General features: G+C 28.4%; 2 protein-coding genes and 1 long non-coding RNA gene across 25 annotated transcripts; 2 read left to right on the top strand and 1 right to left on the bottom strand.

Moving 5' to 3' along the window:
* Nucleotides 1-570: 570 nt before the first annotated feature.
* On the top strand, nucleotides 571-19477 carry LOC149884289 (uncharacterized). 20 transcript variants are annotated; one of them, XR_016455517.1, is made up of 6 exons: nucleotides 571-635; nucleotides 4784-4864; nucleotides 10653-10843; nucleotides 11801-11930; nucleotides 17187-17236; nucleotides 17465-19477. It is a non-coding gene; the product is annotated as an uncharacterized LOC149884289 (long non-coding RNA). The 20 variants fall into 20 exon arrangements; XR_016455516.1 differs by lacking the exon at nucleotides 571-635 and adding an exon at nucleotides 3455-3953 and having other exon boundaries at nucleotides 10653-10757; XR_016455514.1 differs by lacking the exon at nucleotides 571-635 and adding an exon at nucleotides 3455-3953.
* LOC145185323 (ephrin type-B receptor 1-B-like) lies at nucleotides 5570-20779 on the bottom strand. 4 transcript variants are annotated; one of them, XM_090097411.1, is made up of 17 exons: nucleotides 20744-20774; nucleotides 19458-19508; nucleotides 14625-15407; nucleotides 14356-14508; nucleotides 12785-13066; nucleotides 12088-12284; nucleotides 11742-11961; nucleotides 10605-10825; nucleotides 10248-10353; nucleotides 10089-10150; nucleotides 9867-9965; nucleotides 9569-9670; nucleotides 9191-9340; nucleotides 9063-9107; nucleotides 8832-8983; nucleotides 8535-8748; nucleotides 5570-5829 (listed from the first exon to the last, which is right to left on the bottom strand). In XM_090097411.1, the coding sequence occupies exons 3-17, from the start codon at nucleotides 15367-15369 to the stop codon at nucleotides 5674-5676; spliced, it is 2904 nt and encodes a 967-aa protein (XP_089953537.1). In that variant the 5' UTR covers nucleotides 15370-15407; nucleotides 19458-19508; nucleotides 20744-20774; the 3' UTR covers nucleotides 5570-5673. The 4 variants fall into 4 exon arrangements, 3 of the variants coding, with proteins under 3 accessions (XP_089953537.1, XP_089953538.1, XP_089953536.1); XM_090097412.1 differs by lacking the exon at nucleotides 19458-19508 and having other exon boundaries at nucleotides 20744-20779; XM_090097410.1 differs by lacking the exons at nucleotides 19458-19508; nucleotides 20744-20774 and having other exon boundaries at nucleotides 14625-15597.
* A 432-nt stretch (nucleotides 20780-21211) lies between these two features.
* Nucleotides 21212-24698, top strand: LOC145185682 (solute carrier family 35 member E2A-like). The gene is made up of 10 exons (XM_090097413.1): nucleotides 21212-21515; nucleotides 21622-21718; nucleotides 22048-22245; nucleotides 22604-22748; nucleotides 22969-23084; nucleotides 23263-23395; nucleotides 23605-23658; nucleotides 23762-23834; nucleotides 24127-24257; nucleotides 24351-24698. The coding sequence occupies exons 1-10, from the start codon at nucleotides 21387-21389 to the stop codon at nucleotides 24529-24531; spliced, it is 1257 nt and encodes a 418-aa protein (XP_089953539.1). The 5' UTR covers nucleotides 21212-21386; the 3' UTR covers nucleotides 24532-24698.
* The last annotated feature ends 2269 nt before the right edge of the window (nucleotides 24699-26967 follow it).

Raw genomic sequence — 26967 nt, 5'->3', positions numbered from 1 at the left:
TTAATGCAAGAGCTTCCTTTACACTCATTCTTAAAGGAAAGGTTTTATCCAAAGTGTCTTTAACTTTTTTGATCTTTAAATCATTTGACTTTTTTTTAAAATGTGCTTCTTGCAGAGGCTAAAAATAGAGCTTGATGTTCAACAGCTAGTTCCTTTATTTTTTCTCTTTTGTATTTTGGTTCTGAAAAATCCATAATCCTTGGAGAGGACCTCCCCTATTGTTTATCAAGAACCAAAACGGCTACTTTTGTTGGCCATAAGATTTTCTTAAAGGCATTGATATTCTTTTTCTATAAATGAACCATAATTTCTACCACACTGTTTTAGTTTTTTTCTTCACTTTTGAAATAAATGTAGCTAAAGTAATCTTTTCTTTACTTATGTTCTCTTTGCTAATTTCTTCAGTTTTATTTCATCTTATTAAATAAATCCTTCCGTGATCGTAATTTATCCACTCATAATTCACCTTGATTAATTCATCCTTTCATTTCTGATCAATTGCATCAATTGCATCCATTCATTTCTAATTCAAATGATAGAATTTTTTGATAAAATGTGCTCTTTAGAAATGTGGCTTCCTCCTTTACCACTGATGTATTCTTTTATATCACTGTTTAATGCATTGGTTTTACTGAGTAAGTTTTTTTTAGTTATAATATTCAAAATATTTTCTCTAGCTTGAAAAAAAATCTATCACTTATACTTCATTGCCTTTTTTTCTTTGAAAGTTTTTTTTAATGTTGGGAAGTATGTCATTTTTTATAAAGAAAAAATGGTGAATATTGGACAAAATTTCATTTGACAAAAAGGTTTAAAAACAAAACAAAACAAAAAAAATATGATGTAGGAAAATAATTTCACAGTTTGTAGTTATGTTTTTTTAGAAATCTTTTTTGATTGATCTGATATTGATTGCTTCCAAAAGTGTGGCATAAAGTTACTTTTTCCATTTCACAAAAGCAGCTGATAATCCACCTATATTCTGGATAAGATTTAATATTTTTATTGTTATTGTTTTTAAGAATCGCCAAGTTAATAAAATCATTAACATATATCAGAAGCGTTTTTGAGTACTTTATATATTTATAAAATATATATAATTATATAAATAAATATAATTATATAAATAAATATAATTATATAAATGAATATAATTAAAAAAATATAATTAATAAAGTTAATAAAATCTCTAATATTTCGGAAACATTTTTAATACTTTATATAATTTTTCACTTTACACCTTTTTACATTTTATGTTGTTATTGCTTTGACAATTATCACATTAAGTTTCCTGTAATATTTAAGTAAATAATGTTACAGGAAATACTGAAGTTGTTGAGTAAAGTATGTAGTACTTGAAATACCTTAATTTCAAATAATAAATCATTATTCAAAATTAACAATAAACATTTTAACAAACTTCCAAGTAACATATGATGACAAAACTATGTTTTCATAAAAATATACTTGAAATATAAAAACAAGTTATACAAGTAAAAAAACTCAAATTCAAATGTCAGTGAGTCCATAAAAACCTTGTTTTCCGCCATTTTCATTTGTTTTGATATAATTTACAACTGTTAAAAAATGGTGGAAAACAAGTTTTTTTATGGATTCATTGACATTTGTATTTCTTCAATAACTCCTTATACCGCAGGTGACCGCAGCAATCCCTTTATATTCTAAAAGTAAAAATGTTCATTACCTGAAAAAATTTCATATCTCCTTGGAATTCGGTAGAACATTTTTTTAGCGATATTTAAAACAAAAAAATATGTATATATTCTATTTTATTTTAGAAAATTCTTCTAATTTGAACAAAAATAATCAGATTGCAATCTGTTTTTTTTTCAACATATTTGAATAAGGCTGTCAAAAATCACAAAAATGCTTGCCCAGGTACCTGTTGAACGAACGGGTGGGTACCAGGGTACCTGTTGAACGAACGGGTGGGTACCCGGGTACCCGTTAAAAAACAATAGTTTTTTATAAAAGTTGTACTTATAAAAAATAAAAAACAATAAAAACGTCTTAATAATGACGTCATTCATTTAAAATTTCGTTAAAATATTGATTAACATTAAATCAATGATGTCAATCATTTAAAATTTCACTTAAATCTAAACTTCATTTTACATTAAGTGTCCAGGTTACACAACTCCCAATTACGGTTAAGAAAGACTAAAATCCCTACTGCTTCGGGTGCCTATGATGCACGCCGTCGATTGACCACATGTTCAGCAGTTGAAAAAGCGCATTCTGCTGGCACCGAAGTTGCAGCTATGCACATGTACTTGCGAGCCAAAATAGAAAGCTTTGGGTAACGTTTGGTGTTATCTTGTTAAAACTCTAAGATATTTCCGTTGACAGTCAATGGCATTTCCGAAAGATAAGACGCCGTATTCATCCTTATATCCAAACCCTTCGTTGGCTGTGCACAGCAATGCTAGTTCATCAAAAACATTCTCCTTCGGTAAGTCCTGTTATAAATGACCCCGTGCTCGCTTTGGGATCGGTTCTTCTGCTACTACTTCTTTATTTTCTTCCAATACTGTGATATAAGCTTCTTCTCCGCCATTAGAGCTGAAATGGAAGCAATAGCTTCCATTTCAGCTCTAATGGCGGAGTATGTTTCATTTCGAATAGGGTCTTCGAAAAATTTTAAAATTTAACGTGGATCTAATACAGATGCTCTTGGTCCAGGTAATACACTTTATATCTTCCGAAAAATATCGCTTTGTTATTTTAGTAACAATGACATTGCAATTATTGGCAGCAGTGCATTCGTCTGGTTTTGCAACTGGAACATTTTTTAGAACAATAGACAACAGGGGATAAACTAATGACAGCGAAGGATATTTCTGACCAGATGACATATCATCCGTCATTTGTAGAGTTGACGCATTTCTTTTTGTTGTAAATTTTCGGTTAGATAGCACGGCTCCGATCACCAAACGTAGCTCCACTAATCCCTCTAACATATCCAACGTGGACTTTTGCATGGACAACGGTTACCCGTCATTTGATAATGCTGCCCGGGCAGTAACCCGGGCAACCGGGTACCCGTTGACAGCCTTATACTTGAAATATATAAAGTTAAAAATATAGAATATAAGTTTTATGAAAAAACTGTTTTAATTTTTAAAAAAATAATCATTGTAATTTGATATTATTTAAAAAAGGGCACTATATTAACAAAAAAGTTGTGAGGGGTGTATTGCCATTTTGTTATTGTTTCACTGTGAGACGTCAGAATGAAATGGGTTAGCCAATAAAGTTGTAAGCGCGAATGTGTTAAGTCATATGCATTTTTCTCCTTTTCAACTTTCTTTCAAAAATTAAAATAGATTTATTTGCATCTTTAAGTTAAATTTACATTTTCTTTGCATTTTTTAGTCAAATTAAATTTACGGAAAAATTATCGGTTTGTTATAGAAACTGTGTTTCCTATCTAAAATTTTACCGCTCTTATATTTTATTTTCACTAACACTTTAACACTCTATTTTTCAATCACCCAACTCAAATCTCATTGTAAAACTAAAGAAACAACTTGATGCTGTTAGTTCAACTAAATAATGAAGTTTAGAAGAATCTAACAACTGTTCAAACAACTTAAATTAACTTGGAATTTGGTCACACGAGAAAATATCTAATTGAGTGAAAAATCTATCTATATATATAGAGTGTAGATGTTGCTAAAGCAGCTGTCTATCCAGTTGTTGTTGTTGTTTTTTTATCCAGTGTTAGTTAACACTTCAAACAAGAGGTTGTGGTGCAAATCTTAAAAGCTCTACTGCAACCCATTTGCGTTTTTTTTAAAAAAAGCTTTTGAATGAATTTTATAAAAGAAATTACGTGAATTTACACAACTAAGAAATATTCGTTCGACTGATTTGAATATAATTTCTGGTATTAATTAGTTATTCTTCGCTAACTGCTAACGATCGAAAGTGTAAGTCTATTTCAGAAAAGTTTTAAGTAGTTGGATTATTTTTGATAGAAAAAAAAAAAATAAAAATGCGAAAAAAGGGAAATCTTACTTATTTTGTTTAAAAAAAAAACCTTCATTTTATAAAATAAACTAGTTATAGTAAAACTTTGAGCTAAAGTTTTTTTTTGTACTCAAAACTTATTTAAATAAGCAAGACAAAAGTGTAAACATTAAAGCGAAAGAAATTCTTATCATTTAAAAAAAGTTTCTTCTGTGAATTAGTGTTTCTAATTCGTAAAAAGCAAAAGCTTTTTACTATACATAGATTTTTAGTCTTTAAAATCTTTAAAGTTTATTTGCTAGAACAAGAAAGATTTCTATATTTAAAGTTGCTTAAATGGTTAAATATGGTTACCCAAATTAAAATTAAAAGAACTACAACGAAGTTGGTTAGCCGCAGAAGTATGAAAATCCATTACTTTCGCTGATAAACCAAGAACGTAATCGTTGAATAAAGTTGAAATCTCTCACCATTAAAAATTGACACTAATTAACAACTCTGATTCCACTTATAGAATTCTGAATATTTATTGTAAACAATGCTCTCGCATTAAATACGGCTAGTTTAATAAGGTCATTTCAAATGTGATTAATTGATAAAACACAATGCCCTAAATGCAATAAAGAATATAACAAAAAAAAGATATAGAGGTAAGAGACCTATAATGTTGTGTAGTAGCTTTCTTTCACTTCGTAAACTTGAGCCTTACATACTAACATATGTTTGCTACATAGATGCATATGTAAAGAAGTACAAATTAGTAAATGAATATAGGTTATAATCTTTACAGGTTGATGATTGACATAAAAAGTCTCAATGATGCACCTATCATTCTTCTTTATCTTGCTTATTATCCATTTCCAGATTAAAGGTAAATTGAAACAAAATAAAATATAATTCATTATAGCTTTTTTTTGTACAACTAATATAAAATCTAATATGTTAATCTAATTTTGCACACATGCACATACACTGACAAACTTTATTTAAATTTGCACTGTATATATAATACATACATACATACATACATACATACATACATACATACATACATACATACATACATACATACATACATACATACATACATACATACATACATACATACATACATACATACATACATACATATATACATACATACATGCATGCATGCATGCATGCATGCATGCATGCATACATACATACATAAATATATATATATATATATATAAATATATATATATATATATAAATATATATATATATATATATATATATATATATATATATATATATATATATATATATATATATATATATATATATATATATATATATATATATATATAATTTACATAGCACAAACAAGCATGGACACCTAGACAGATGAATATATATCATAATATATTTAAATTAAATGTCATACAATAATGAACAAATATCTAGAATTCAATAAATTATTTTATTATGTTATGGAAATAGTACAATATTAATATATTTTTTTACAATTTTTTTACATTTTTTTTTTTTTTAAAATCACAAAAATGATTTTATTTGTTTAACATAAAAGGTATTTTTAAAATTAAAAGCCATTAGTATATATATTTCAGTAAAAAGTATTTATTTATTTTTCGTTAGATTTCTTTATGTCTTGATATTGTTTATAGTAGTGTTCAAAAGTTAATATTTTCCCAGAAATTACTGCTCTGCATAAATATTTAAGACTTGTTCTTTTTTGCTTGAATTGGAGATTTTACTTGATACAGATGTTCTAGGGCTGTGAAAAGAAATTTTTGATGAAAATGATGTTTCTAACTGTTCTTGCAATTTTTCATCACATTTATCACTTTCAATCTGTTAAAAAAAAAAATGTTTGATTTTAAAAAAGTAGTTTAAAGCAAATAAAAAAACATAATTTAGGTTAAGTTAGATTAAAAGATGAAATTAGGATGTTAATACCTTGAGGTTGTTAAATATATAACATTGTTGAGTGTAGTAACCTAACCTAAACACTGGTATTAACAGTGGCTAAAGAGATTCATGTTACTGAGATTCATAATACTCTCTTGTGATGCTAAATAAGTTCCTTCAAAAGTATGTAATTACTGAAATACCTTGTAGCATTCTATGTAAAAGTTTAAAGATTTAAGTTCTGATGCTACATTAAACACACATTTGAATTATTTTGAAGATTTCATTTTAATGGTTTGTTAAAAAGAATTTGTTTTGTGTTAGGTCATGATGTGGGTATAAATGTAAAGCAATATAGTTTTAACCATCATATAAATTCCTGTTAAAAACCTGAATTTGTGTTTCTAAATATTCTTTGAAAAACTTAGCTACCAAACATATTGAAAATCGTTTTGATTGACTGCAGTATCCAAAAATCATATTTTGTTTTTTTTGGCTGCAGTATCCAAAAATAACTTAAATGCATAATTTTAAGTTAATAATCAAGAAAATAAATGTAATATTGAGACCATGGTCTACCATTGAAACCAGCCTCATAAAATGGTATGTAAATTATGGTTTTTACATTGTTGATGTAAAGTTATCTGTCAGACTTTGTACTGTGTACTGTGGACACTTGTACTGTGACAATCAATTTTAATGCTGAGTTTTTTACCTTAAAAGAAAGTAGTTAACTTTCATAATTATTTTATTGTTAAAATTATTTCAGTAAATTTAACGCAAATTCACAGTAAACATTTCTTCTTTATAGATAGCAAAAATTAATTATATTTATAATATATTTGTACAGGGTGTCCCAAATTTCATACAAGATTTAAATTTGCCACCATTAGTGCAGTAAAGTGTGGACAACAACAACAACAACAAAAAAACAGTTTGACAGTTTAGGGTTAGTAAAAATAGAGTGTTACACAAAAGAATGTGTTTTCATTGTTGAACAACATTTCAAAAATAATGAAATTTTCCCAGCCACAGTTCGAAAATTTCACACAAAATATGGCCAGAATATTGATTTAACTTTGTCAACTGTGAAGAGAGTAATGTAAAAGTTCAGAGAGACTGGATCAATTGATGATACTAAACACATGGTCATCCAAAAACAAGCTGCTCAGATGTCAATATTGAAGCAGTGGTGAAAGTCCAGGAAAATCAATTCCGAATCTTGGACAAGAATTGCAAATTTCAAGAAGCTCTCAACAGCGTATTCTCACTGAAGATTTGTGTCTCCATGGTTACAAAGTTCAGTTAGCATAAGAACTGAAGCCTAATGACCATGCCCAGCAATGAGAGTTCTTTGAATGTTAATTATCAAAATTGCTGCATTTGGGGTTCTGAGAACCCACATGTGACAGTCAAAAATGTATCCACAATATGCCACTGTTTGGTGTGGATTTTGGGGTGGAGGCATCATTGGAACATACTTCTTTGAAAATGAGGCTGGTCAATCAGTGGCTATTACTAGTGTGTGATGTTAAGGACATGATATCGATGGATGATATTGATGTGGATGACATGTAGTTTCAATTCATGCAATACAGCCCTTAAAACAGCTCGATTGCTACATGAGACATTTTCTAGTTGTGTAATCTCTCATTTTAGTGATCAAAATTGGCCACCTAGATTGTGTGGTTTAAAACCATAGGATTTCTTTTTATGGTATTACTTAAAGTTAAACAACAAGCCTACAACCTGTGCATTGAAGGAGGAAATAAAAATGGTGCATCAACAAAATTCAGCCACATTTATACAAAATTGTCATGGAAAATTTTCAAGAAAGAGTGTATATGCCGGTAAAGCCATGAAGGCCTTTTGCCTGATGTGCTATTCCATACATAACCCTATCCTATGTACTTTATGATTATAAAAAAAAATTAAAATCTAAAGAAAAAAGATTTCTATTCAATTCAAATCTTACATAAAATTTGAGACGCCCTGTGTGTATAATATATGTGATTTATCTTATGACTATGTAATAATATATAATATATATAACTAATACTAAATATAATATAACAGTTAAAGTTATATACTATAAATTAATATATTTAATTAAATATATATAAATTTATAATATATAACTTTAAATATTATATTTATAATTAAATAGTTATATATAATATATATAACTAAAACTAAATTTTTTTTTTTAAATTTCAGGTGGTTGAAATTGAATAAAATCAGAATTAAATATTGCTTAAAGCTAAAACCAAATTTATGCTGTCACATTAAAAATATTTTAAGGTTGTTCTAAACGTTTCAAATAATATGTCATGAAAAAAGTTGTGTGTAGTCTTTTTATTGAAATAAAGCTCTAGTAACCAATGTTTTTTTTAGATTCATCAGTAGGCAAGCGTTTAAAGAAGTTTTTTATTAAACTTATAAGATTTTTTTCCAGATGTTAATTTATTTGATGGCTAAAGTTTAATGGCTTTATTTTTAATTCTACATCAAAACCACATGGTGTTTACTATTTTATGCAGCATGAAAACTGAAAACTCTAAAATTATGGTTTAAATGCTTTCATTCAAAATATTGAAAAACTTGTTTATTTTCTACTTTAAAATGCTATTTGACAAAATGATGCTAACCTGTAGCTTAGTGTTATTTATAGCCTTTAATATTTTGTTTCTGTGACCAATTGGTTTGATTCCTAAGTCTTTCAAACTTTCCAAATTCATATGCAAAACATCTTTAGGTATAGTAAAGCCAATATCTGTGAATAATTTAGTATATTGCTCCATTTTTATTGCTTCTAGCCAGTTGCCAATAGAATCCATTACAGAATAATCAAGATTTTCATCTCTATTTAGAATTATTTAAATTTTTGGATAATTAACACCAATAAGGCGATAACAAAGTTATTTAGAAATTTAATCATAACTTACGATTTTGTAATAGTAGAAACTATGCCAAATAGCAGCCTAGGTTTCTTTATTAATTCTTCAATTTGATTGTGAATAGATGCAAACTTTGGACGCTTAATGCGATCTTTATCCCAGCAAGTTAGCATTAGGTCATGGACAGCTTTTGGACAGTGCTAAAATGTATTTATATAATGATTAAAGTTGTTTGTAATTTAATTTTAACTTTTTAAAATTTTTTTTTATATGACTTACCATTGGTGGGGGCAGTCTATAGCCAGATGTTATACGATCCATTACCTGTTTTTTAAAAAGAGTATATTAACAAAATAATTCCCTCAAAACTGAAAAAAAAGTAAAACATGACTAGCATTATGCAAAACCTCAAAATTGCTCCAATCCCAATAAGGTCTTTCACCGTAGGACATAATCTCCCACAATAATATTCCAAATGACCAAACATCTGATGCTGTTGTGAATTTTTTAAACTGGATAGCTTCTGGTGCAGTCCATCTGATTGGAATTTTTCCCCCCTCAAGAGAAATATGATTACTTAAATACTTGAGGGTAAAGTTTTCTAAATATTACCCATACCACCTTTTTTTTTGGATAAGTCTTACATTTTCAAGTTAAAGTTTGTTAGGTGAAATAAATCTTAACATAAGATAATGCAAGCATATAATGCAAGCATGATATATGCTCATAAATTCAATAAATTATGTAAGGAAAGTATGGGTAATGTTTTAGTTATTTCAACTGACCCTTGTGTCATAAGTGTCATCTGTAAGTATTCTACTCATACCAAAGTCAGATACTTTGCATGTGTTGAATTTGTCTACTAAAATATTTCTTGCAGCAAGATCCTAAAAAGAAATAATCTCAAAAATATAATTTCTAAATAGTTACTCTTGTCTTCTTTTTAGAGTTTTAAGATTAATAAAATAATAAGATTAACAAATGATGATTACTAAAAAATAATAAGATTGATAAAATAAGAACTTTGATAAAGTGATAAGATTAGTAAAAATATACTAAGTATTAATAAAATATAAAATAAACCCTGTGTATATATCCAAGCTCAGATAGATACTTCATTCCTGATGCAATGCCACGCGACATTCCCAAAAGTTGGGCAGCTGAAAATTCTAAATCATGCTTCTAAATTAAAATAGATATAAATGTTTTTTAAATGTTCAATGCAAGAATATAAATACACGTTTTAAATACAAGAATTTAGGACAATTAAAAACAATTATTTTTACATTTGTAAGTAAGAGCCACCTGTAAGTAACTGTCTAATGAACCGTTTTCCATGAATTCAAGCACAATCATGTTCAAGTTACCTAAAAAAAAAAAAAAAATCAAATAAATTGTCAAAGTTTGTTTAAGGATTGATGTTCCAATTAAAGTTATTTGTTCAGGGTAAACAAAATGGCTCACTCTTGAGAATGACTCCTTCTAGTTTTATAACATTCGGATCATTGAATTGTCCCAAAATTGCAGCTTCACTCAAAAAGTCATCTCTTTCACGTTTTCCTGAAGTGGGCTAAAAATAAATCATTTGTATTTCAGTCTCAATTACGTAATGTTGGAAGAATTTTCAACTGATCATGTTAAAAATGTAGACAAATAAATTTAGACAAATTTCTTGTGGAAGCTACTTCATAACTGTTCAAAATCTCTTTGAAAAGTTAAACATTGTGAAAGCCAAACTATATTCTGTTTCACTATTAAACATTTTATTGCATGATACTAATGTATTAAATATGTTTGATGCTTAATGTTAAGAGCTTTTACCTTAAGAACTTTTACCGCTACATTTTTAGTTTCTCCCTTTTTGTGAAGGTACCCTATATACACATCTCCGTATTCACCACTTCCAAGTAATGTTCCAAGAAGAAGATCACTTTGATTGAGTTCTAATGTGAAGTTGTATACTGCATCATCCAAGTCAGTGTATGTTGTAGGATCAATGTAAATTCTCCCAGTGTTATAGAAATGGCTGCTTTTGAGTTCAACTGTGAAAAATAAATACTGTATTATATTAAGTCTTAGCTACATTATATTATACATTGTTTATATACTATATTTCATAATATTTATATCTACAACTTTTCAAAGTGTGCAAAGGTCTGAGAATGATGCTTTTTATTGTTTTAGCTTTTTTTCTTTTTATCAAATTCAAATGAAACTTTCACAGAAAATTAATCATATAAAAAGTAATAATTTATGCAAAAAAGGCTTTGGGAACAATTTTTTTTATTTCAATCTTTTCCAAAGATTATTATATTAAGATCATTTTTTGATTGCATTATTCAGCAGTTGAAAGATACAGGAGCAGTATTCAATTACATATGCAAGGTTTAAGCATAGTAAAGTCAAAGCTTTCAAATGAAATCACATTAGGTTCACAGCTGGTCTGTAAAATTCTTAAAAGCAAGATAAGATGCATTACTAAACTATGAATTTATGAGTTGACCTGCCAATAGTCCTAGTATAAAAGACATTAAGAACCATTGGTCATCACTAGACAAAAAGCATTTTTTTAAATTTGTTTAGATTAAAAGTATTAGTTATGAATATATGATAATAGTTATGAGAGCTTAATGAATATAATATTGTGATTTATATAAATATAATATTATGATGTATATGTAATGGCCCCAAAAAAATAAGTAAATTTAAAAGAGAAGTTAATGGGTTTGGAAGGATTTCATAAATAAAATCATAAAAATATGGTTCCTCTAGAATATACTAATCCAAAATTCAGACTGCACCTTATTAGCTTACTTACAAAAGTACTTTTGTATGTATGTATGTATGTATGTATGTATGTATGTATGTATGTATGTATGTATGTATGTATGTATGTATGTATGTATGTATGTATGTATGTATTTATGAGAGTAGTTTTTAACATTTTTTGCATCTTACCTGTTCCATCTTCACACCTTGTAATATTCAAGTGAGTAGGATGCCTTTTTTTCCAGCAGATAAAAAAAACCAGCAAGATTATCAAAATGAAGACCATTCCACCAGCAGATCCACCCAAAATTACATATAGAGGAACACTTCCTTTTAAAACCACATCTACTTTTACTGATGTTTGGCTTCTTTGAAACAGTGAGTTGTTTAGATATGCAACTGCAATAATCTGTAAGAATATTTTAAATATTTTTTTTAAAATGTAATAATTTTTTGTAATTGCAAATTATCTTTCTAAAATGGATTTAAAGTGGATATTTTAAAGTCAATACTCAGTGTTAGTTTTAAAGTTTACCTGTATTGTTCGAGTTATTGTTGTGAAACCTGGGTTTTTTATTTTGAAGGTGGGCTCTTTTATTATAAAAATGTTACCACTGTATAAAACTTCATATCGAAGATCATTGCTACCAACAGAAACAGGTGGTTCCCATAGTAGAGTAACTACTCCATCGGAATCAGTATTTTGCAGAACATTTGTAATGCTACCTGGAGCTTGAATAAGTTCAAAAAGATTATTATTATTATTATTATTATTATTATTATTATTATTATTATTATTATTATTATTATTATTATTATTATTATTATTATTATTATTATTATTATTATTATTATTATTATTATTATTATTATTATTATTATTATTATTATTATTATTATTATTATTACTATTATTATTATTATTATTATTATTATTATTATTATTATTATTATTATTATTATTATTATTATCATTATCATTATTATTATTATTATTATTAGTATTATTATTATTATCATTATTATTATTATTATTAGTATTATTATAATAATAATTATTATTATTATTATTATTATTATTATTATTATTATTATTATTATTATTATTATTATTATTATTATTATTATTATTATTATTATTATTGTAAAATGTGAAACATTTCAAAAATAATTACATGAATTTTGATGCAGAAAAATATTATTTAATTACTGAGCACAAAACTTTGGTATACCTCCAGGTGAAGTCATAAATCTTTTGAATTGTTTATTTGTTACACCAATCAAATTTGTAATGTTATTCTCTTTGAAAACTGTTACTTTATACTCTGTGTATGCTTCCAAGTCAGTAATATTGATGCTGGTAAAATTTGTTTCTATTGTCTTATTTATTATATCAACATATATGATAAAAGTTCCAAGTTTGTTTGAACCAGGATCTCCTTCTTTCCAATTTAAAGTTGCTGAACTTGAAGTTGTATCAAGAATAAGGATTTCAAGAACTTTAGAAGGTGGAGCTTGAAAAATGTAGAAAATAATTTTTCATCTTTAATGGTGGTTTCATTTTCAAAAACATTTAAAAAACCTTTACAATAATAAACCTTTACTATGGTAGCTTTTTCTTAATAAAAAAATCACTAATGTAGCATTAAACTAGATACATTTTAACTTTCTTTTCATTTCTACTGATTTTTCTATATTACAGAAGTTAATGTCCTAATGTGGTCACCCAAAGGTCAAATAGTATATTCTCCATTGTGGTGTTACAAGTTTGTAATTTAGCACTCACTTTAGCACATTAAGAGCTTTCTCAGTCAAATTCTCTTGCAAAAAAACTCTGCATGATAAATTTATCATAGTTTGCAAAAAAAAAAATGCTGTAAAACTAATTTATCCTAAATTAAGGTTTTTTGTCTTTAAGATAAAAAAAACCCTGAAACTACTAATTTGAGTAATATAAAAGTTGCAATATTCTTGTAGCAAATTGAAATCTTTAAAAACTTAGCTTCATTTTGTAGTATAATCAAAGTTATTTAAAAATGTTGAAGCAGGAGGCAAAGAAGCATTAATGACTTTCAGTGTTTCACTGTTCCACTGGCAAAAAAATCATGTTCAACTGTTTTAAAACCAAGTGAAACAGCATTGTATATGTAATCTGATGAACAGAGAACAAATGCAAACATTATATATAACATAACATATGTAACATATCTGATGTACAAAGAACAAATGCAAACATTGTATATAACATAACATATATATAACATATCTGATGAACAGAGAACAAATGCAAACATTATATATAACATAACATATATAACATATCTGATGTACAGAGAACAAATCCAAACATTATAATCCTTGGACTCTCTAGCAATATGTTATTGGAAAAACGGCTATTATTATTATTGACTATATTTATCATGGGAAAATTTTCATTTTTTTTAATATTAAAAAAAAAATTGAAGATCTAATGCTCAGTTTTTACCAAAAACAACTTTTTTTCACTTTTTTTTAAATTGATACTTTAACAATACAAAAACTCTAAATTTAAAACAGCATATTCAAAAGTATACATTGATGCTTATCATTGCTTATTATAATCTAAAATACTATTGAGTATTTTATAGAATTGCAATTAAAAATGACAGTTTAAAAACTAATAATAAGCTAGATCTTGCGCTGCCCACACAGGGCAGTGTTTTTCTGTAAGCAGAAAAGATTCAAGAGAATAAAAGAAAATTTTTCATTTTTTTTTTTTAATTTTACTTTTTCACAATAAACAGAAACTTTGCTGTTAACTCACCATAGCAGCTTACATTACTAAAGTCTTTTTCTTTAGCAGGCCTGTAGAAGTTTTCATAGCACAAGCAGGTAGTGGAGTTGCTTCTGGAATTTTCTCCACAACTGATGCACTCTGAATTGCCAGCCACAGGCTTGTAGCTTGAATCAGAGCACTCTTAGAAAAAAGATCATTTAGTCACTGATAACAAAGAAATAGTCAATAGGAAAAAAAAAGTGTTAAAAAATGTTTTTTAGAAACCAAAAAAAATATCAAGCCATTAAATTTCTTACCATTACAAGATTGTTTGATCTTCTCATAACCTTTATCACAAATGCAGCTTCCATTTATAGTGTAATTTCCATTAGATGAACACATCATGACAGGCGTCGGAGCACCAAGTTCCATTATTGCATTTTTTGCACAACTTCCATTTATCATCAATGATCCTACAGTGGTATTTGGAGCAGGTTTTGGTGAGAAATTGACTAACTCAGTTAATATATTTGAACATTCAAAGTAAAACAGATTGTAGCTTTTAATTTCTCCACAGAATCCATCTGCTTGAAAAACAACAAAAATTCCTCCAGCCTCATTTAAATTACCTACTTCTATTGTGAATTCTGATGTCTGAAACAATTGTGAGTTCAATGGCAAAGGAGTTGGTGGTATGGAAAAACGTCTATTGAATTCTGCAAAATCACTGCAACTCTTTGCAGTATAAATATTTAGTAAAGCCACTTGTTTACAGTTTGGTGAAGAACAGCTTTTTATTTCCATCTTAATTTTTATAAAAATAGTAGAAAATGGTTGCAGTGGATAAAACTGAGACCAAAGTGTACAGTTTGGGGCAGAACACATTTGAAGACTTCCTGTATCTGTCTCTCCAAAAGTTGATCCACAACTGCTGCCTTTAACAATCCATTTATCTGAAGAACTGGAAGGGCAAGTAATAGCTGTTAAATTATTTTGACTACATAAGGCAGTAGATATTAAGATAAAGAGACTAAAATGGATTTGTTCTTTTCTTGTATCCATATATTTATTCCATTCATTATATTGATTATGGTCTTTTTCTAAATGGAAGTATATATATATACATATACATACATGCATATATATACCAGCAATTAATTTGAGACCAGCGGTTAAAAATGGTATTTACATTTCAAAAATACATATATCTGATTAGCACTTCTTTATGTTTGGATCAAAAATAGAGCACAATAAATAAGTGGATAGAATAGGATATGGGCATTTTTGCACCCAAAATTTTGCTTATGTACAAAAGTATACAAAGCTGCATGTGCTGAGTTCTTCCATCATAAAAGACAATACAAGTATTATTTTTAACTGTTACTTAATTTTCATTAATGACTTGTAATTGATATTGAAAGTATTACTTTTCTTATTGGTAGCTTCTTGTAGATACTTTATGTAGATCCAATATAGTATATAATGACTTGCAAATGAATATACAAATATTGTATTATTTGAACTGTTTATTTTTTTTTAGTTTCTATTTTGTCGTACTAAAATGGCTCCAGTTTGAGAATTAAGCTTTGAACAGAGAGTTTGCATTGTTTTATTTGATGAAGAAGATGTTTCAGAAAGAAAAATTGCCAAAAGAATGAAAATATCAAAGACTGGAGTTCACAATACAATCAAGTGTTTCAACAATATGTTATACATGTTGGTCAATATTGTGACTTATTTTTACCTGGATAGCCTAGAAAGATAGATGAACATGGTGATCGTCGTATTACGAGATTATCTGTCAAACAGAAAATTAACAGCTCCACAAATAATGAGAGAATACAATGAAACTGCTGAAAAACTTGTTTGTGTCGGGACAATAAGAAACGGTTTGATGAAAGCTGGACTTAGAGGGCTTGTAGCTGCCAAAAAACCGTTGCTAAGGAAAGCAAACAAGGTGAAACGACTACAATGGGTTTGCAAACATGCCAACTGGACAATAAGTCAATAGAAAACAGTAGTATGGAGCGATGAGTCCAAGTTTGAATTATTTGGCAACAAGAGAAGAATATTTGTACGCCGGCACCAGAATGAACGTTATATTCCGCAGTGCATTGTGCCTACTGTTAAGCATGGAGGAGGTTCAATAATGGTATGGGGTTGTTTTGCAGGTCACAAAATAGGAGATTTGATCAGAGTTCGTGGAATTATGAAAAAGGAGCAATACAGAGAAATTTTGGAGAATCATGCCGTTCCATCTGCTCATCGAATGGTGGTTTGATGCCAGCCTGTTTTTATGCAAGATAATGACCCAAAGCACAAATCTAAACTTTGTACAAATTATCTGAATCAACTAGTACAAGAAAAAACCCTTACTTTAATGGACTGGCCTGCGCAATCACCAGACCTCAATCCCATTGAGCTTCTTTGGGATGAAATAGACCGGTATGTGAAGAAATTCTAAGTAAAATCTGAGGAACATTTATGGGAGTTATTGCAAAAGGCTTGGAAAGCTGTAACCATTGAAACTTTAAACAAATTAATCTTTCGTAAGAATATGTGAAGCAGTAACGAAGAAATGTGGTGGTTGTTTTGATGAACGCAAAGTTTGAAGTATATTTCATGAACTAATTTGTAGTTTCTTCATTCACTGAGATCGAAAAAAACATAAACGAAAACATAACTGATAGATTTAATTGATTTTTTAATAGAATTACTGTTTTCTCATCACTGTATGTATGTATGTATGTATGTATGTATGTATGTATGTATGTATGTATGTATGTATGTATGTATGTATCATATTCTTTGGTGCTACTGCATTGTAAATGTTGTCTCCAATTGTTAAACTTTGTAAAAAAAATTGCTTTTTTGTTTAGTTTTGTTTTCCAAGTGTGACCAAAATTGACATTTGATCATCATAGACATGGTAAGATGTGCTATTTTTATACTTTTGTTGTGAAATTATAACGTAATGTTTAAAATACTTTTCTATACTATTGTTTTGATTATTTAGTCTGCTAAGTATTTATTTGGCTATGCTTAACTGCTTTCAGGTTCAGGGTGTTCTGTGCACTTACCACATAAACCAATGACAAGAATTTTATAATTACCACAGCCAGCAAACTAATAATTTTATTGTTGCTGTCTTTTTTAGCATCATAAACAACCTAGACATTGAAAGTCATGTGACACAAAGTAAAGATTTCAATTCATATGGAAATCTAATCAGCATTTGGCTGATTAGATTTCCATATGAATTGATAACTGTTGTTAGACTTCCATCAGCTTGTGATGTCATTTCAAATTTTTTCTACTATCATTGGTCTCAAAAACGATCAGTTCATGAAAGTGCTAGCCATGCATATAAACAACTACTGCCATTTTGGCTTCAGGCTAGGTTGCCAGTATGTGAAAAACAGCATGTGGAGAAGAAGATTGAGGAATTGTTCAACGAACACAAAAACTTTTTTTTTTGAAACAAATCCAGATCAAACGAGAAGGACCACCAGAATCAGAAAGCTTATGTAAGCAAGTTAGACATGTTGTTTGGCATCAGTCATGCAAACTCTGAATCCCTGATTAAGAATGAAGAAAACAAGCAGTTCCTGCAACTACAGCAAGATTCACAAACTGGTTCATTTGGAGCTGTAGACAGAAAAGTGAGGTCAACTGAATCATAAACAGCTATTGCCCGGGAGTGTTTCACTACTCCTAGCACCACATGATCTGCAAGAATTCATTCAGCAGCAGCTGAACGAGAAACATCCAAGCGAAGATTACTTAGAGCTACTGTCACTTGCTGGTTTACTGATTTGTATGGATGTTATACAACCAATTTGGAAATCTAGGGTCATCTACAGAGCATGCTGGATGGCAAAGGTAGTGTATACACTGAAGATGGAACTGTTGCTTGAAGGAAACAAGGCCATCATTCAGCTTAAAGCCAATGAACTTCAAGCACTTCAAAGATTCAATTGATTTGTCAACTGAGAAAGAAACACTGATTCAAATTATAACACAACACACCTTTATAACAACTTATTATTGAAATTCACCTTCAACTCCTTTAAAGACTCAACTTCTTTGGCGATAAATGGCTGAAGAAAGCTGGACTGAAAGCAATTAAAAGACAATCCTGGCTCTCACAACTTGCATCAATTTAAGAAAAAAATGATCTGGTAAAAACTATGAAAACAGAGTGCAGGTCACATTTGCTCACAGAATTTTTTTTATCTAGCACAATTTCTGATCTTTAAATATCAAGGATATTGTTCAAGATATTGGACATTGATGATGGATTTCTTGAAGTTCCTGTTCAGGCCTAGCAAGAAACAAATCAGTCATTCACTATTGCTAATGCAGCTGACACATTTAACATGTGTCAATGACAGTGCCGAGCTTGGCGTTCATTGATTGAGGACTTTAATCAATGAACAAAAGATGAGCTGCAAATACAGCACCTACTGCAAGTAGTTGAACAACATTGCAGAAACTTCAAGCTATGCAATCTGAATGAACTAAAAGCTATGTAAATTTTAAAACTAAATATCCATGTTATGTTTTTCAACTCTATGAAAAGGTGAATTTTAATAATAGGTTGTTATAAATGTGTGTTGTGTTATAAGTTGAATTGGTGGTTCTTTCTCATTTTTAACCACTATTTCTTTTAAAATAAAAATGTTATTTTTATATTTATCACATAAAAATAAGGAAAAATAGATAACATCATCTTCTCTGTGAGAAAACTTATGGACTTATTAGATCTCAAACTTTGCAATTTATTCATTTTTAATGCAATTTCAGTGGTTAAATAAAAAACTTTGTTCCTCTTGAGACATCACTAAACATCATCTTTTTTGTGATCTGATTGGCCTCTTTGGGAGGTGAGACCCAAGACTTTACAAACTTGTACAAGACTGTACTTTTTTTGGGACACCCTATTGTATGTATGTATGTATGTATGTATGTATGTATGTATGTATGTATGTATGTATGTATGTATGTATGTATGTATGTATGTATGTATGTATGAATGTGTGTATGTATGTATTATTCAGGCTTTTGTGCTAAAAAAATACATCTTCTGAAATAATGTGTAATAGGTCATTTCAAAATAAAAATGTAAAAAAAAAACAAACTCTAAATACATTCTCCAGACAGGAAAATCCATTATTTACACTGATTTTAGATTTGTTTTTCTAAAAAAAAAACAAGAAAGGAAGTTGTTTCTGATTAAAAAAAATTCTTAAATTTTTAAAATGTCTGAAGTCTGCTACTGCAGAAGAGGTTTTTATTAGTTGCTTTTAAGCAAATGCCATTTAAGCTAATCCCATGTAAGTGAATACCATTTAAGTTTCTTCACTCCACGCTTTTAGTTAGTTAGTTTAGTAACAGAATATTCTTCTTGATGTTTCTCCTGAAGAATATAGTTCCATGTCTTGTGACTCAGAATATGAAGAAAATCAAACATATTCAGTTTTCATCAGCATCTTCTACACTGATTGGTTTTTGAGAACAGGATTCAGATGATTAATTTAAAGTTAGTAAGAATAAAGTATTAATTTTTCTAAGATTATAAGGATAAATCTGGCCATGGCAAGATATAAGGAGCACAACCTTTATGGAGAAGAATCAGTTATTATCATATTCTCAATGATGCATTACACTTAGTTTATTGACCCCATAATTCTCTAGTCTAGACTTGAGAATCCCACTAGCCTTTCAGATAGTTTTTGATATACTTTCTCACAAAGATTCAGAGGTGCATTAGGTGAAGATTAGTCTAGAGTATTACAAAGTAAGTTTAAAGACATTTTTGTAAAACTTATTATGTCCAAGCTTTTGTAAAACTTATTATGTTCCATTTACTGAAAGAACATTTTCTAGATTTTTTAAATATAAATCTTTTGTGTTTATTAAGTTTCTACTTTTTAGTAAGTTTCATTTTGTAAAAATTGGGTGTCAAAAACTCAAACCACATAAAATGTGAGCTTTACTCACATTTTATGTGGTTTATTATTTTGAATTAATTTAAATTAACTCGCTAAATGTAATCATTTTGAATTTTTTTAACTTTTTTTTTTTTTTTGCTTTGTTTGATATAATTTTTAATTTGTTTGATGTAATTTATGTACTAAAGTTTGTTTTTTTTTTAATGCAATTTAACGTCTAGTCATGTGATATGAAATAATATTTGTTAAGTTAATTTGGGCATTGTTTAGTTAGTAAACAATGCCCAAACTTAAACATATCTAGTGTAAGTATAAACTCATAAATATAGATTTACTTATATATAAAATTATTTTTAGCTGATAAAACTTAAAAGTTCTATGATAATTTTTTACATTACTGTATATACAAAAGCAAAATGAAAAAATGTTCAAAATATATTTATGTGTTTTGCTAAATATTGTAAAATATTGTCAATTCTTACTTTTGTTGTGCTGTAGCTCATTTAAATTAATATCAAGGTTTGGTTATCAATTGAAATGATTTTAAGGTTTGTTTCGTAATAGTTTTTTAATGTTTCCTGTTTCATAATTACTTTTAAGTAATTATGATGCAACGTTTGTATTCAGAAAATTAGTTAAAGTTACAAATTTTGTTTATAAATGAGCTTATGTGGGTTTAACACGATTTTTGTATTTTGTTGTGTTTTTGATGATGGTTTATTATAATTGTTTATTTTTTTTTGTTAATTTTAAAAATAATTTTAATTAATTGGATAACTTTATTTGCACTTCTTCTGTTGTTTTTTTATTATATGATTAAAAATAAGGCAATAAGATTAATGAGGTTTGTATTTATAAAAGAAAATTTTTCAAACGAAACAATTTTAGTTTCTTTTAGAACATCAACATTTGTATAACTTTTATTTTTGAAAAAATAAAATTTTTTAGAAAAATGAGTTTTGTATTAAAAAATAAATAACCAATTATTGGTTAATCGAGAGAGTTATTTTTCTTTTAGAAGGAATTAAAGAATTTTTTTAAATATCAGTTATCTAAGAAAAGAAAAAAAAATTCAGTTAATGGTTAACTGAGCAAAATATTTTTACTTTATGATTGATTCTTATAATGGGACCTGGACCGCCTTGGCAGTCCCCAAATCTATATCAAAAAATGGATAAAGAACGTCCTAACGAAGGCATAGAACATTCGCAAAGCGAAAACGTTACATGGCAACACGTGGATGGTGCTACGCAAGTCAGTAGAATTGATTTTAATTTGTGTTTTCTAATTTCTTCCGTTTTGTTCTTTATAGGATCATTTACAACATCATTAAATATCATTAGTTTTAACATACATTTAGGAGTTAATCTTTAACGACGGTAATGTTCCTAACAAGATTAGCGCGATCAGCGCTAACAAGTTTCTTTGTGTTGAAGCCCGTGCGCGTAGAATTGTCGGTACGTTTAACTATTTATAGTTTGTCTAAACGTTTTTGATTATCAAACTTGTATAAAATGTCACTAATTTGTAATTAAAGGCGGATATTTGTAATGCATACTTGTTTCTTAATACCGCAATTTGAAATCCTAACGTTTCATGAAAATTTGAAACAAGTTTTTGTTTATTATAATGAACTATAATTTTTGAAACAAATAGTATTTTATTATGAACTCATATTTTAAAATTGAATATTGTGATTTAATAAAAACCAGCGTTTGGATTCTTGTTACATTTTTTTGTTTGTTGTTGAGCAGTTTTTAATTGGGTTTTCAACATGCTGCTTTAGATTCTGATAAACCAGATGGTTGCACTGTGCTTCATATACCCTCCTCAGGCGTTCTTGTGGTCAACGATGGGGTTTTATTCACTCCGTTATTTATCAAACAAAGCTGCGTAATGAGCTTATGGTTCTTCTCCAGCTTCACAACTATTGTACTGAATAAATTTATTCTCACCACGTTGGACGGTGATCCTGGAATTCTAGGTTAACGACTAAATCTGGAGAAAAAAAAATTAATTTGAATTTTTTAGTTTGACTTACTCTGTTAAAAACTGCTGTTGGAAAGTTTTGTTAGAATTTCTACTTAGCAGTATCTTCTTGTCTCATTCAAGCATCTTACATTTATTGTTATTGCTTTTTCTTCCGATTATTGGAAAGTAAAAAAGGATGTACTTTCTTGTCTCATTCAAGCATCTTACATTTATTGTTATTGCTTTTTCTTCCGATTATTGGAAAGTAAAAAGGGTGTACTTTCTTGTCTCATTCAAGCATCTTACATTTATTGTTATTGCTTTTTCTTCCGATTATTGGAAAGTAAAAAAGGATGTACTTTCTTCTGTAGGTGGGAGCCAGCTCTTCATGACAACATTCTTCGGTAGTATAATGATGTATTTTCCTCTGTGTCGCCTTACAAAGGGCCGCAATACAAAGAGCCAGTTTAACAGATTTCAATTTTTCAAGACAATCTCTATTTTGGGATGGCTTAGGTATCTAATTTATTTAAGGAACTTAAAAAGAATTACCACATTTAAATTTGAAAGGGATTGAAAATGTAAAAGTTTCAGGCGCAAGCGCATTGTTTTTTATCCTTGATTTAGTCGAAAACTCTTTCAATTGTGGTTTTTATCTTTTCCATGTTGACCGCCGTTATTTACAATTCTAAAATTAGTTTTTAGCTTTATATAAGCTTTTGAACTGTTTTCACAGGTTTGGGGCTATTGGGTGTTCGGTAATTGGTTTGAAATATGTAGCGGTTTCGTTTTCAGAAACCATAAAGTCGTCTGCGCCTTTATTTACAGCTGTGACTGCTTACTTTTTATTAGGTAATTATTTTCCTATATTATGTTTAAAAAATTCATATTAAACTGTAATTTTTTTTATATTTATTTTATTTCAAGCATGATTTCCTTTGTAAAAATGTAGCTGATCACCTTGAAAAACATCAACTTTATGATTGTTTTTAAAAGGTTGCTGAAGCTGTTCTGTGATTTTTTTTTTTAGGAGAGTATTCTGGGATTTTAGTGAACTTGTCGCTATTACCAATTATGTTTGGTTTAGCTATTTCAACATCTACAGAACTCAGTTTTAATTCCACTGGATTTGTTGCGGCCGTGGCGAATAATATTTTAGACTGGTAAACCACGTTTTTTTTCTCTTTAGTTTTTAAAAGATCTGTGATCGAGAGTGAAATTTGATAATATTCTATGATTACAATCATAGAATATTTTATCAAAATTCACTGTCGATCACAGATCGATGAAATATGACATATATCTGATAAATATTGAGTGAAAAAAGTTTTTTTTTTTTTATTCTATAAAATGTTGAAAAACGTCGTTTCAGCATTCAAAACGTTTTCTCAAAAAAACTACTGAGCGGTGATGAACCTGAATTCAGGTCAGTTTTATTACTTTTCGTAATTTTATTTTATCAGCGATACTAGAAACAATGCCTATGCTTCTTTAGGTTTATTTCAAAGAATTTGCTTGTTTCTCAATAGTCCGTTAGAACTTCAATTTTACACGAGTGTTGCAGCCGCCATCTTTCAAATGCCTTTTTGGTTTTTATTCATGGTAACTTAACATTTTTAAACATCATTTTTAAAACTGACTTGTAATCACTAACAACAACCTTTCAAGCGAAGAAATTTCATGTAAAGATAGATTTAAACGATACTTTCTTAAGAATGTTTTTGGTATTTCAGAGCGTTTCTTCCGTTTTAAGGTTTAAATGAGATGTAAAGATAGTTTTAACTTTTAGTTCACAAGACTGTTCCACGATATTGAAATCTTGAAATATGATTCTAAGTACTAATAAATTGAATTACTTTGATGTATTGATTTTTTAGTGTACTTATTTTTGTAGGATGTCCACGGAAAGCTTAATAAGTTAGACCAGTACATGGTTTCGATGCTTCTTTTTAATGGTGTTATGTTTTATGCCCAAAGTCTGTTTGCATATTTGTTGATGTCACTTATTTCTCCTGTAACATTCAGGTATTGTAAAGTTTAGATATTTTTCAGAGTTTTAAACTGGTTGTTTTTTTGTTATTAATTTTTTTTTCTTTGTCTCCTTATTTTTTTGTTTAGTGTGTCAAACACAGTAAAGCGTGCTGTTCTCATTTGGTTTTCTGTGTTGGTTTTTGGGAACAACGTTACAATGTTAAGCGCTTTCGGTACTTGTCTCGTAGTCGCCGGCGTTTTTATGTACCAAAGAGCAAGGCATATCGAGTCAAAAAAAAGAAAAGTCTTTCCGACAAACAACGATTAAAAAATAGAAACTTTATAATGAGGCCAGCTAAACAGAATATGAATTTTGGACTAGCTTGTACCATAAAAAATGAACTAGGATTTTTGAAAAAGTATTTTTATTACAATGCAATTTTTTATATTTATTAAAAATGAATTTAAAATTTTTGAATAAAAAAGAAAACTGAACTTTTAGTTTTTTTATATTTGTTAAAAAAATCTTAGCTAAAGGGGTGCTGTACACTAGGGCAATTCCATTTTTATCATTTAAAAATCGTTATAGATAAAGAAACTTCTATGACTAAAACTAAGAACGGTATACTTAGTTTTTACCTAAAAATAAAAACTGATTTTGGCAATTTACTTTTAGTGCTTTTTTCTATCAAAAAAGAAAGATTAAACAGTTGAACTAATTACGTTTATAGCGCGCTGTACGGAACTGAAAGATTAAACAGTTGAACTAATTACGTTTATAGCGCGCTGTACGGAACTGAAAGATTAAACAGTTGAACTAATTACGTTTATAGCGCGCTGTACGGAACTGTAAAACAATAAACTTCCACATAAACAAACCAACAACGGTAGTATTTTTTTTTTGTATATATTTTAATGATCAAATTTATAATACATTACCGACAAAAGAAGCACAAAATTGTTGTAATAAACTGTTTTTAATTGATCCAACATAATAAATCAACATCAGTAATTTTTATAGTTAATGTATTTAGTAAGTGCTTTTACATTGAATAACTCATCAAGTTTGGTAATTATTGCCATATTGATAAAAACGTCAAAATTAATATTTTGTCTGTAATTATTTTTAAAGGCATAAAATGTGTAAGTCTTACTAAAATAGAAAAAAATATATATTCATACTCTCTGTTGATTGTTTCAGCTATGCAACGAAATATATATATTTTTATATATATTTAAGTATATAAAAGAATAGATATATTTAAAATGGGAAAAGTTATAAAATTGCTTAAAAATAGAAACCGTCGCACAAGTTCTCGGTTTGTAGGACCAGATGAAGTTCCTGTTAGAGACCTTATCAAGCTGTACAGTTCAGTTACAAGCTCAATAGAAAAGTAAAAAAAAAAAAAATAATGATCCGCGAAATATTTCACAAATGAGCATCAGGTGCAAGGTGCAAGTGAGAAAACAGTTCACCTTTAAAAAAGGCGAAAACTGCTGAATCAGCTCTGGCATAAATACCAACATCTAACTACACATTGAAGGAAGAAATGAGAAGTTATAATGGTCTCTTCATTTTGATGGCCAACTTGAATTAATTAAATGGAAACTTGATAAGTTTGAAACATCAAATACATTCTTTTTATTGCAAACAATAAAAAAAACAGTGTCGAACAATTGATTTCTATGCACGTAAATCACGGTCTTTCTATGGACAGTCGCAAAAATTTTATAACAAACATTTTTATATTTCCAATGAAAAGTTGGCCAACAAAATCTAGAGACCATTACAACTTCTCATTTCTTCGTTTAGTTAAAATCAAAATTGAAGAAAATAAATATCAGGTAGTGGTATTTAGTAATAAAAAATAGAAATAAAAAGGACGCTTTGCGTTTGAAAGATGGCAATCGTGTAAGTATTTCTGCAGGAATTACCAAAGTTCATGATGAACACAACTTTAGTCAAAAACAACTAAGTTTCTTTTTCCAGAGATTGATCTGAAAAGGAACTTTTATTACCTCCTCATACCAGTCCAGTTCTTAAATATTGAAAGTAAAAGAAAAATTCAACTCCGTTTATATAAAACTTCATTGTCTTAAACTATTTTATCAAATAACTTATAAAACATTGATCAACTTTTTCCAGAGCTTAAAGATTTAAAAAAAATGATGGTTTTTTTTATAAAAAAGTTTTTATCATCAACTATTGGCTGCCAAGCGTAAGACCTTGTGCAAAATCCTTTCTCGACTGCCTGCTAGTAACAGAAAAAAAATTGAAAGTTCTTATTACATTTTTTTCAGATAAAATCAAGCACTAAAACTGAAGTAAAACTTATTTTGCTTTAGGCAAAAAAATAGCATGTGAATTTCTTACTGAGTAACACAAATTTATTGTTTAAAGAGGACACATTTGTCATTGTTTTTTCAAATCATTTTTCTAAATTTTAATTTTATGCTGTCTTTTTTGTAATAATCTTTTCGTTTGTGAACTTTTTAATCATTCAAAAATTGAAAAGAAGAGGATTTGTAAACTTGTTTATTTATTTAGTATAACATTTTAAAATATCGTATGCTCTATTTACCATGATTGAGAGTTTTATTCTGTTTCTTTAATTCTTTAACATACGCAGTTTTAATCCATGAGTAATTTCCTACTAGGGGAATTACTCATGGATTAATTACTAGGGGATAAATCAGTCACTTTTCAAGAATGTAGAATTAACCTTCATTCGCACAGTTGAAATATTTCTGATTAATCTGTTTT

This window comes from Hydra viridissima, unplaced genomic scaffold (genome assembly GCF_058129835.1).
Source record: "Hydra viridissima isolate aposymbiotic clone 2 unplaced genomic scaffold, HvirCarnegie_v1 scaffold_9, whole genome shotgun sequence".
Taxonomy (NCBI): Eukaryota; Metazoa; Cnidaria; class Hydrozoa; order Anthoathecata; family Hydridae; genus Hydra; species Hydra viridissima.
The sequence above is the reverse complement of the archived record's forward strand: the minus strand, read 5'-3'. Positions and strand labels throughout refer to the sequence as shown.

Excerpts from the sequence above, each read along its gene's own strand:
- LOC145185682 (XM_090097413.1), top strand. The coding sequence starts at position 21,387 with ATGGGACCTGGACCGCCTTGGCAGTCCCCAAATCTATATCAAAAAATG. Across the intron at positions 22,749-22,968 it reads TCTATTTTGGGATGGCTTAG|GTTTGGGGCTATTGGGTGTT; the intron begins GTATCTAATTTA and ends CTGTTTTCACAG. Across the intron at positions 23,085-23,262 it reads GACTGCTTACTTTTTATTAG|GAGAGTATTCTGGGATTTTA; the intron begins GTAATTATTTTC and ends TTTTTTTTTTAG.
- LOC145185323 (XM_090097410.1), bottom strand. The coding sequence starts at position 15,447 with ATGCATGTATGTATATGTATATATATATACTTCCATTTAGAAAAAGAC. Across the intron at positions 10,151-10,247 it reads AGAAGGAGTCATTCTCAAGA|GTAACTTGAACATGATTGTG; the intron begins GTGAGCCATTTT and ends TTTTTTTTTTAG. Across the intron at positions 8,749-8,831 it reads GTTTCTACTATTACAAAATC|AGATGAAAATCTTGATTATT; the intron begins GTAAGTTATGAT and ends AATTCTAAATAG.